A 12,376-nucleotide genomic window follows, 5' to 3' on the forward strand; every position below is an offset into this window, starting at 1 on the left:
AGTGGGCATCAATTTACTCTGTAGGCATTGGCAAGTAATTGTCGTTATACCTCTATGCAGTTTCATGGGCCTGTGTTTGGTCTCCCCATGGAAAGTTTCTTGAACCATGGGGTATAGGTGTGTTTTCTTTGCTTTTTCTTGAAGGCCCGATGTAGGCTCTGCACACAAATGTGGCTTATGGACACTCAGCTTTCCTTTTCTTGACTCTCTCAATCTTCATGCCCAGTCACTACAAGCATTTTCGCCATTGACACTGCTGTAAGAGCAGGGGAGAAAGAATCTGGTGTGATCTTCAGCTTTGAATACTTGCTTCATGATAGTCTGTTGAGAATAGTACTAAGCCCAATGAAATGTTTCATTTGGATTTTGGAGTTACCATTGGGTACCGAATGAAAAGTTCCAGATCTCTAGAAAATCTTGAGAAATAGAAAGTGCTCACTGGAGCACAAACAAAAGACCTGGGATTTCTAGCTCTTCTCTCCATCAATGATTTTCATCTTCAGAAAGGGCACTTTTGTCTCACATTTGAGATTTTCCAATTGTAAGATCAAATAGATCTGAAAGAGTGGTACAGGGACCATTAGATGTAACACTGGCCAGGTGAGTGGAGTGGAGCACCTGCTTTGTCCGCTATCTTCCCAGCCTTGAACATCCATAGCTCTGAAAGACACATGCCCTGATATTACGGAAAGGTACCGCGTTTCCCCGAAAATAAGACCTAGCTGGACAATCAGCTCTAATGGGTCTTTTGGATTAAAAATTAATATAAGACCCAGTCTTATATATATTATATTAATTATATTATATAAGACCGAGTTTTATAGTAAAATTTAATTATATTAATTTTTACTCCAAAAGACTCATTAGAGCTGATTGTCTGGCTAGGTCTTATTTTCAGGGAAACACGGTACTTAGGAGTGGAGATGTAGTATTATCAGATACAGCCCCAGTACTGCAGGCAAGCAGATGGAGGTGGGGAGGGAGAGGAATCCAGCTGTACTACGGGTCGTTGGATAGTGCAGAGGCAATTCCGAGGATGGTTAAGAGTGGCAACTTCCCAGAGGCCCAGCAGACTCCACTAGGCAGAAACCCAAGAAGTTATCCCTGCTTATCTGCAAGAACAGTGAGGTCAGTGGAGGATGGAGACAAATGGGAATTTCTAGAGTCCTTGTAGGATTAAAAATCTTATTAGGTGGAATTACTTAACAGGGAATGCCTCAATCTGGACATTCCCAATGAGCACCATTAATCTTACTGCTGACAACTCAGGTCATAACTAAACTGGGAAACAGCCTTCAGTGACTTTGAGAGAGAACTAGAAAGTAAATGGCTATTAAGCCACTGCCTTTTGCATTACCCATCACTCCCAGGAAGGAAGCTGGTCTGAGGCACTCAGGTCTACGAGCAGCTGGGACCAGGGCCTGGCGATTCACTTAAGTCCGCCTCTCCCACCCCTTTCCCAAGCTCTGCCTCACCACCCCTCCACCAAGGGCAGTTGTGGCCCAGTCTTCACATGCCAGATACAGAGGTTAGGAATCAGATGGGAGCCAGGGAAAGCTGCAGGGTTAGGGCTCTCAGAGACCCTCTCATCTCCACAACTCCCAGGCCAAGAGATGCTCACTTCCAGCAAGTACATGACAAGTCGAGGGCCAGAATGTGAGGCCTCATCATGACAGCAGTGACTTACCCACCTTATGAAGGCGGGCTGAGGCTTCTAGTTTATAAGAGGGTTGCAGAGGTGACCCAGAAAGAAAAAAGAGTCATGAATTATTTGTGTTGCAGTAACACAGATGCGCATGTAGGTGTCCTTCCAGATTAGGATTTGTGTTTTACACCACTAGTGCCAAAAGAGTTCTGACATGAGAAAGACGTATGCCATTCTGAGGACTTCTGGCCTATAAATAAGTCAAAACAGCCAGATAATTTAGGTCAAGGTGAGTTTATTGTCCAAATAGCATAACCTAATTGCATCCAAAACCATTTTCAAATCCATCTTTAAGCTAGTCAGAATAACAGGTTATTATTATTTTTTTAAATCACTTAACACTGAACAGATAGGACCTCTTAAAAGGCAGCTGACTATACCATGTCACCATCGTAGCCAATAAAACATTTTTTCCATACTTCCTAAAAACCTTTTGTTTGTACTGATCATGCTACTTTAGCACTTGCTAGCATCCCGACCAAATAAACACCCACACCCTTATAGAGTACATTGTGAGAATTACATTGACTTGATATGGCATCACACTCATTTAAAGCAAAAAAAAAAAAATTATAATAATAATAAAAGAAATCCAAGACGAGAAACTGTAACAGAGATCTGAGGTACATGGTACAAGGGTAATGAACATAATGGAAAAAATCCAATGGTCTGGTGAATTGCTGGGGATTTAAGAGTTGGCCAGCAATAAAAACTAAAACCCATTAGAAAAAAACCAAAAACTTTTTTTTTCTTAGGACAGGAACCTGTCAAAATACACTGGATACTGTAATGGCTACAGACAGTAAGGCACTTTTTTCCCCAAAGTAGGCTGCAGGCAAAGAATAAATGTTGCAGCTACAGCATGCATGGATACATTTGTCGATGGCTTCTTGAAACCTGAGCCAAGAATCAGGTCTGATAGCCCAGCCAAGTCTAAAAGCAGACACACACTAATGTAGAATAGTTCGGGCTGAAATGACTGCTCTGGGTTCAGAATCCATAATCATGAAAAGCCATGTGGTATGAGAAGTCATAAACATCCTTGAGTCTTCCTGCCCTATTTTGTACAAATGGACGGCATGAGCAGCTCTTGAAAACTGCTCCAAGCCCACACCAGTAGAGAAGCCTGCTCTCATTCTATAGCTAGAGTTGGCGATAGCTGTTGGCTTAAGGGGACTTGACTGTCTCAGCATTAATTTCCCTTTTAAAGCTATTCTCAGGGTTGGACTGTCTCAAAGATAAACAAAGAGGAATCCTTTTGGCTTAGAAGCCAACTGGCTTACTCAGACTTCCTCCCCATTCCTACCTCCCATTCCCACACTACCAATATCATCTTCTTGAACTAGAAAATCATTATTTACATGATATAAGGTGCAAGTCTATTTCTTCTCCCAGCCCTGCCCCCTGTGGCCCATGGAGAGAAAATCCCCCTGCCCTCTTTGAGAAAAGTCATCCAATCCCGCTTAATGTTTTTAACCTGTCAGTCCCAGGGCAGCATGGAGAGGCACTTGGGGGCTGGACCTCAGGAAAGCTCCAGCTCCCTCTGAAGAGAAGCCCACCCTGCTAGCGAAGGGATGCAGTGTGATGCAGTCAGGGTTGTTTCCTCCTCTAGCCTTGTCACTTAAGCTCCTGCAGGTCTCTGAACCATGCGTCCCCGACTTGGCTGATATGAGGCAGAACAGAGCCTCTTGTACAAAGCTCATAGACCAAAGGGGACCTGGCTGTTAAGACATGGTGAGCTTTTCAGTGGGGTCCTGGGGCAGGTCCCAAATAAAGCCTCCTCTAAGAGCAGCCCCTTCTCTGAAGAGCTGTCCTCTCAGCACATGGGAGACATTCTGCTGTGGGACCTGTCCCCTGCTTCCTTCCACCTACAGGCTTCTTGGCTGTTAGGAACCCGCATGGAATTGAATTATGCTTAGCATATATTTTTGGCATACTAGGATTCTTCCCCCTAGGATTTGGCCAAAATAGGGGAAGGGAACAAAATTTGGCAGGCTAGGGGAACCACTTAGCCCCTACTGATGGAGAAAAACAGAAAAACACAAGAGGAGGAAGTAAAGATTGAAAAACAAACAAAAAAAGTAGAAAAAGACCAGAATAGGTTTGGAACCCCTTTAGTAAGTGAGGAAGAAAAAATTCACGAGGAGAACTGAACTCCTCTGGGACAAAACCTCCTACCAAGGAAACCAAGAGCCAAGGAGAGGGTATCAGCCACGTAAGCAATCTGGGGTTCCTTCTTTTGTTTGAGGGAACAGGCAGAAAAATCCAGACAACTTAGCACCTTTCCCACCATCCCACCAGGCCCCAAAGACAGGAAGGAGAAAAAACTAGAAGGCCCCAGTGCACCCAAGACTCCAGGAAAAGTGGGAAGTTCCGACAGCTGGGAGTCTGTTGGCCTGTTCCCTTATTTGTCAGGTTCTTTCATTTGCTGCTTCTATTTGAGCTTAAGGGCCTGTCACTATGGAATGAGTTTGTACCTCATTTTGTTTTTAGGCTCCAAGATGCCCAAGAACTCTAGGGACCTTGCCTTCTTTACATGCAATGGAACGTCTCAGGGCCCAGAAGCGTGTCCTGTGCAAAGTGGGCTCTTGATAAAATACCGCCTTCTCCACTTTCCTCTCCAAAACTTCAGAACTCACCACCCCCTACCCCACCAGAAATTCCCTAGAATTTAGGGTCATGCTAACCAAGTCCTGGACCCTTCTAAACACCCTACGAGAGACTGGACTTACATCTCCGTAAAGAAGCAGCCTCATCACCTCCTTTCAACTACCATCCAGTAATCATCTGACCTAATTCTCCAATCATGCCAGTTCAATACAATTCAAACCTAAAAACCATTTAGTGCCGCTTAGCAGAGGGCCTGGCCTTGTACAGTGCTTGCCGCCACAGTTGGAGACAAGTGGGGGAAGGAACCCCTAAACACTGCATGGTGCAGATTCAGACTGAAAAAAATCTCTGCAATCATCCCAAACTGGGATGCCCATGTGGGAAGAGAAGGTCCTTTCAAGGTGAGAGAACCCTAAGCGATGAAAGCCCTGCTTTAGAAAGGGCTGCAAGAGGAGGGTCTCCAAGTAGCCTGCTGGGACTCTTTAGTCTGTCTCCTGATACCTAAGGGCAAATTATGACTTCTTCGTCCACTATGCTGAATGTCTGCCTGGGGGGGAGGGGAAATCCCTTGGTTCAATTGTATTTTTTCCATCATGATGAGGATACTGGAGTCAAAATGGAAGCCTGGTGACCCTTGTGACTGAAAAGGTCCCTGGGGTGAGACCCTGGGCCAAACCCACCTCACCTTTCAATTGAGAGGGCACGCAGCCACCTCCTCACCTTTCTACACATTCACGGGCTCCCAAGCAGAAAACTGTATGGTTGTGAGGTATTATGAAAACAAAAATGTGAATCATTTTCTTTTGTAGCTATTGACTTTGTCCAGTAAACCTGAGGTAAAGAATACTCTGTCTTTGAAGAATGTAATCAGAGAGAGAGAAAAAAAAAAATAACCCAAAGAGGAAAAAAAACCAACCATGAATACGCTACCAGAAGAAAACAAACTATGGAGGGCTTTTCCAGTACGAAGAACTCTTATCTCAACCATCTACTTTGGGACTTGGTATTTAAGCAGTAAAATAATATATTATAAAAATGTTTATAAAATAGCAGCACACTCTGTGAAAAACATTACAGCTAGGTACTGTTAATGTGAATAAGGATGAATGATCTTAGCTTCTTAGCAGCGCAAAAAAAAAAAATAAAAAAAAAACTGAACATAATAAAATGAAAAATAAGAGACCCTTAGATTTTTCTCCATCTTCAACCCTCATACTATGAAACAAGGCAGAATCTGTGTATAAAATAATTCTTCAAAGTAGCCCTGTTCTGATTTTTCTTTTTTACTTAAAAGGCAAACATTTTAACAAATAGCTTCATTACCTGTCAATTATAATTGTGCAAAAAAAAAAAAAAATGTTGTTGCTCCAACCTCTTTGCTAACTGTATGTGTCTAAGAAGTGGAGAGGAAAAAAATTCAAGTACACTGAATACAACTTTGCAATGAAATTAACAGAAAACAGAAAGGGAACAGAATGCCCCCCCCCGATGTTCAGCTGTCTTTGCACCAGCGGTAACCTTTCTTTGCATGTCCAAAGGAGAAGTATACGGGTGGGAATTAAGATCTTTCTGTGCCATCAAAAATGATAACAGATCTTTGTTTTTAGGCTTTTCTGAGGAATGTTGTGATGGGAATGTCAGCAGAAAGGGGTGTCTCTTGAGTCCTAGTAAGGAATACCAGAACTATATACCAGAGAATGTCAGATACCAGAAGCTATTTCGTAGTACCCAGACTGAGGGTGTGGGGGGGAGGGGCACCAGAGAAGAAGGGAGGGGTCTACTAGCATGATTTGCATAAACCATCCCATCTACCCCTCCGGAACAATTTTTCAAAGTGCTTTTCGAATGGAATGGTTTATAACAATGCTAAACTGTGGACCAGACATACCAATCAGCACCAGAAATTAGTTTTTTCCTAATAAGGGATGCCACGGTCACGTTACACTCTTTAATAGGTTAAGAGAAAAGATTTCATTCCAGATCCCACCCTTGGTCTCCATCTGCCTCTGTTTCGTATTGAGTTTTGGTAATGGTCCAGAGCTAGATTGCCCCTTTAGATAATAATATGGTGGTGTCTACAATGAACCATGTTTGGAAGAAGCAAGATGTCAAAAAAATGGAACCCAGGATTCAATCACCTGTGTCCAACCGGGAAATAAAACCTCTGTTTCAGGTAGCAGCTACTGTAGACAGCAAGAATTCGTAATTAGAGACCCAGCAATGCTCCCGACTTAAGTAACAGGTGGTCGAGAGCAAAGGTGCTTCTACATCCAAAATGGTTCAGTCACGTTGACCGGTCGCTTTGTCCTCCCTCCCCATCGTGTCCCTTCTTATTTCTAATTCCTTCTTGAGTTCATTGCTTTGCAATCTAATCATGCCATCAATGGCATATGCAGTTCCTTGAAATTATCCTAAAAGGGGTGTATATGCGCTAGTTTATAACATGAAAAAAAAGTCTCCTCTAATTTGTTCCCATATTGCAGGCATACATTTTCTCTAGCTACTCTGCAGGTTCTCCTGTAAGCATCTTACTATTGCTTTTAACATACTCAAATAATAACTGTCCGCATACACAAAGGGATTCCCTTCTGTTGTACTCTGAATAGGCACCAAATGCTTTTAATTATTCCATTTTCATAGGACCTTTTTCTCTCACTTCTAAAAGACCTTTCAATATGATCTAGGTGGGGACAGAATTTTTTTTTTTTTTTTTTTAAGTTTTAACCTAAAACATAAAGAACAAAACACAACCAGAGAGAAGGAGAGAGAGCACATTTGAACACGTCTCTCCCATTCGGCCCGAATGACATCCTCACAGGTCAATATCCCGCACATCTGTAGGGGTGCTCGCTTGGTCCAGTTCATCCTCCGACTTGGATCCATCGCCCTGGTCCTGACGGAACTGCTGCAGGCTATTCAGCAGCACCACCTCAATCTGCTCCTGGCAGGCCTTGAGGCAATCCTGGAAGGAGAACGGTCCAGACCAGAGAGCTGTTAGCAACGTCAGCAGGGTGCAGAGCCCTTCCTGAAGAAAGCTTACACAGTTCAACCTTCATATAATCCCGTGCTACTTTTCCAGGAGAAATCAGGGTGAAGGGCAGGAGGTGTGTTCTGGAAGTGCCATGCAATCCCTGGGAACTTATTAGAAATGCCGAATGGTATGGACAGGAGCACCTGAGAAGCATGGGCATGGAGGACGAGCCATGGATGGACTCGCAGTGCCTGGTAACCTGGGAGCCACTAGGTGCTTTCTGCTTGGGGAAGCTGGGCAGTGACAGGAAAAGGGAAGACCGGTACTATGGACAGGGCTATGGTACTAGACAAACGCAGCGCCAGAGGAACAGATAAGAAAAAAGGGAATGGATTGAACTGCACTGACCCTCACATACACTGTCCGAGTGCTTACAAACAAGCACTCTGTTTTTCTGTTTATTTACCATTCCCTTAACTCTCATAAAAACACGACACAGAATGTTTACAAAATTCTGGACACTTGAGCTGTCCAATTTGGGTATAAGCAAGCGTTTGCCATACTGCTCTGATATTAGTCTATATTTGGTACGGAAAATTTAGAGTGTGTTTGCTCCAGGCAGAAGCGTCTGTTAGCGGGCTGACACGGAAGGCAATGGTGAAGTCATGGTTGTCTCTAGGGAGAGACTCTCGGGCTCCTACTAGCCCACGGGCGGGAGCTGAAGAAATGGCTTAGTGGATATTTTCCATCCTCTCTCCCCTGCAAGGCTGCTTTTCTGCACTCTCTTCAGCGGCACAGACATATGGAAAATATATTGATTTTGCCTGGGTCTTTCCACAGTTTAATATATGCTTCCCATTTGTTTCACTGTGCAATTTTCACTGCCCAGAGGTTACTGTTTGCCAACCACAAAAGCATTATCTTTATTTTCCAAAGATCTAAAATGAAGTTGGAGTTCACTACTCAGGAACAAAGTTTCTATGCCCCCCAATTTTCTTTTCCTATCTCTCGTCCACTCCATTGCACATTTCAAACTACAGGTTTTTATGAAAATTAAAACAACAGCCGACAAGTGCTCTGGGGAGCGATGAAATATCACCCAGAACATAGGAAGAATGAAAAGAGGAAGGATGGGTATTTGCTGTCCTCCTACCTGCGGGCAGCACCTATGCCATTTAACTTCTCTGATCTCAGTTTCCCCACTTGTAAAATAAGGATAATGAAATGTTTGTAAAGATCAACGGAGATAATATGTATGAAGCGCTAAGTGGCAGTTTAATAAATGATAATCATTAATTATGAATAACAATAATTCAGCCCAGGAACATGAAAGAATTCTTTAGATTTCTTTAAGTACGTATTAGCATTTGCTCAAGATGGGTGAAAGGACACTGTGTGACTGGCACTTGGCACTGAGTGTTGCAGAGGTTCCCGTGCCACTCTGAACAAGCAGAGGAGTCAGGGATGGCAATCAAGGACGCACAGACACCTGTCTGCTTTCCTGTGGCTTCTCCTGGTCATACCCTCCACCCTGTCTGATCCCACTCCCACCACATCCCCAGCAATTAAAAGCTGACCGGCCTCTCCTGCCTCCTTGCTCGAGTCTTCTCTGTGCTCGTCCTCCAAGGTCATACTGCAGCGCTGGTGCTCCTACGTCTCTCACCAATTGCCAAAAGGTTTAAGTGGTGAACCCGAAAGACGTACTGTTTCTAAGGGCATTTGCACTTCAGTAGAAGATATTTGAAAACCTTGAAGGCTTATAATCTAAAACAAACATTAATCTAAAAGTCAAAACTGGGGCAGCTGGATGGCTCAGTTGGTTAGAGCGCGAGCTCTCAACAAGGTTGCCGGTTTAATTCCCGCATGGGATTGGGGGCTGCGCTCCCTGCAACTAAGATTGAAAACGGCGACTGGACTTGGGATTGAGCTGCGCCCTCCACAACTAGATGGAAGGACAATGACTTGGAGGTTATATGTTTAAACTTTTGTTTCTAGGAGGCAGGGGGAATGAATCTGAACCTTTCTAAACCACACAGATAGTAACTGTGGCCTCCAGGAAAGAGAAATCCTACCCAAAGCATACAGCAAGAAAGGACAGCAGAATTCTCAGCTTACTGAGGGACCTGTGTGCATGCATGTTATGTGCATGTATGTTATGTGTATAGACAGACAATAGTTCTGCATCATTAAATTCAGAATGAAATGCCTGTTAGGTGTCAGCAACGAGGTCTCTTGAAAGGCTTCACATGGCACAGCCACTTGGTGAAGACCTTGCCCCCAAGAAGAAACCCAGCGCCTCCTGGCCAATTCTGACTGGCTTTCCTTCCTCGGAGGCTCCATCTTGGCCCCATGGGGAAATAATCTGGTCAGCACACCCCGTATCCCAAAAATATGACCATCAGTGCGTTAGCCACACCAGCATCCCTGAGGTAGATAGCCCTCCAAATGGGGAGACAGGGCTTCAGAAAGCTAAAGAACTTGATTTTGGGCCATGCAGAGTCTTCTCTTTTGGGTCACCAATGTTCCTACTTTTCCTGGTATTAGCCTTCCCTTGCAGCAGCCTGAGCCCTGAAAGGAACATTTCTGAGAAAACCCTATCGGGAGGGCTGGGACATTTGGCAGTCACTTCTGGACTTTCAGAGCCAGGGGACTTTAACTAACACATGCATCGAGTGTCACATCTCTGTAAGTTCCAGCCAAGAACACGTGCACAGGCTTTTCTGAATAAAATAAAGGAAGATTTCATACCAAACATATACTCTCCCCTTGCCTCAGTCTCATCTTAGTCTCTATTCAAACCATTACTGACTCTGGCCAGCTCTCAATCTTCGAGCCTCTTATTTGAAGAGAAAAGTGATGGCTTAAGCTGTTACCCCTGAAACGAGGGACCCTGAACACCCTTCCCTGCTCCTTTTTAGATTAATTTTTGACAGAGCAGGAAGCTAACCTCTTTGAAAAGCTCCCAGGGGTCTCTGCCTCACCCTCCTTCAGGTACCACTTCTTCACAACTTGGCCATTGTCAGCCCAAGTGCCAACGGCACGCATCTCTCATTCTTAGCGAGATGAAAAGCTTCTTAAGGGCAAAAGCCTGTCTTGTATAAACGATGTCAAACACTCTATCCTCTGATGGTGGAGAGAAAGCTCGGCATCCCCTTCCTTAAGACAGAGTTTGGTCCCTGCATAAAACACTCCACTTTAGCATCATAAGGAACCTTCCTTGGACTTCCAAAGAGTGTGTGAATTTTCTGTGAGCGGATGGGAAGTGAAGGAAGAAGAGAATTAGTGGTACAGCCATCACCCACAACCATCATGCCAAGGCCAAGCCGTCCCCTTCCTGCCCGAGGTTATCCCAACTTCCCAAGCAGCAGTGCCAGAGAGTGCCTGGGACTGGGGTGGGGGAGGCAGCATCCCAGAGGAGAGGGAAGCCCTATCTCCAATCCAGCAAAGCCGCTCGTGCTAGGAATTTGAGCTGAAAGAAGGAAATAGAAAGGGAGGCCAATTGGAGAGCTTGGAGGGGAAAGGGGGTAGAGCTGGGAAAGAATGGAATAAATTTATTTCCAAAGGGCAGAAACATAAAACGACATACAGACAATTACAGAATCTGATAATTTGGGGGTCCAAAGGGCTTTTTGAGCTCAAACAGCCAAATGCCCTCATCTTATAGCTAGCTAGAAACCAAATCCTGGCTTGTCCCCCAGTTACATCCAGTTAAAAGCTAAGACTGGCCTAAAAAAAAAAAGGCAAACCTCAGAACTCTTTTTCCCTATGTACCAGCTCCAAGTAAGGACTTATAGGCTCAAGATTCTCCAAGTAAAGGAGACACAGCCAAAGGGGCTGGAAAAAACTGACAGTGCCTCCCACGAAAAGACGCAACGTACATGTACAGTGGAGTGGCTCCGGGACCTCTGCTTTCCGGCAGCTTCCAAAAGCGCCACCCATTGTGTTTCGATGCCCCAAATTAAGCTGATTAAAAGGAGAGCCATAATGCTCGTCTGTCAGCCTGGACAGGTGGCACTGCACAGTGCTGGGGGTCGGGCAAGCCTCCAACTTCCACGATGACGCCCCCGCCCTGCCCACGCCGCCCAGCCTCGGGGCCCTGACAGCAGTGTTTGTGATCTCCAGCTCGTTCCGCAGGCCTCCGACTTCCTCTGCTTGCTGGCTCCAGCTCCGTGCCCTGCACCCTCCTCTGCCTCCATGAATGGGCTGACGGAACTCCTACCATTAGCCCTCAGTGTAACTGCATCACTACATTGTCACCACACACGCACTGCACTCAACAGGGAGACAAAGGGCTGAATGAGCCCCAGACCCGCAGCCAACTCAGGCAGAGACAACTTAGGAAACTATCTCATTCTTCCTTTCTTCACAGGCTGTTTGGCTTATTTCCTTGCATACCAAATGAGGCCCAGAGAAAAAATAAGGCAAGAGAGGGAAACATCAGCCTCCAATTCTATCCCTCCCACCTCCCCACCCCCAGCTTCCCTTCCAGCAACTCTTCCCAAGGTTCCTGAGCACAGGCCCCTGTAAAGTCCACAAAGGACAGCCTGGCCCTTAGGATGAGGTGTGCTATGAGGTGTTGGTACTTCCAGCTAAGGGGGACCAAGACACGATGCTAGGGGGCCTGTGAATAATGTAGTCAAAATCCAGACTTCCTTCACTTCCCTGCTGTGTTTCAGCAGCTCCCTAACAATCAGGATCGTTAGGGAGCCCCAACGAGCATGGGGAAGGGATGTCTCACCATCAATCTTTTCTGGGCCATCTCTTAGAATGACAGAGATCTTTGCTATAACCTAGGTAGAAAAAGATAAATGTAATGCCCAAATGACAGCAGGCTATGTCTACTCTGTTAAGTATCTTCCAATAACTTCACAACACCTTTATGGCCCGTTGAGTCCCAGTTCTACCTTCTGCATTAGTGAATCAGTAAAACTATGTCATGGGAAAACGAAGTGACTGCTCTAAGGTAAAGTCACGTAAAACTCTTGAGGACCCCGACATATAACTAATGTTAAATACATAGCTTTCGAAGAGACCTGGAGAGACCAAAGGATTAGAAACACACTTGAAACCCATCCGCCCACCCTTTGTCC

The 12,376-nt window shown here is 45.0% G+C and overlaps 1 protein-coding gene across 1 annotated transcript in view; it reads right to left on the minus strand.

Moving 5' to 3' along the window:
* Positions 1-1,932: 1,932 nt before the first annotated feature.
* The window catches only part of CCND2 (cyclin D2), a 29,428-nt gene continuing 18,984 nt past the window's right edge, over positions 1,933-12,376 (minus strand). The window contains exon 5 of the mRNA XM_081060821.1: positions 1,933-7,277. Within this exon, the coding sequence (XP_080916947.1) occupies positions 7,128-7,277 (150 nt within the window). The 3' untranslated portion in view covers positions 1,933-7,127. The remainder of the gene's footprint in view (positions 7,278-12,376) is intronic.

This window comes from Rhinolophus hipposideros (assembly GCF_964194185.1).
Source record: "Rhinolophus hipposideros genome assembly, chromosome: 9".
In the NCBI taxonomy this organism is placed as follows: domain Eukaryota; kingdom Metazoa; phylum Chordata; class Mammalia; order Chiroptera; family Rhinolophidae; genus Rhinolophus; species Rhinolophus hipposideros.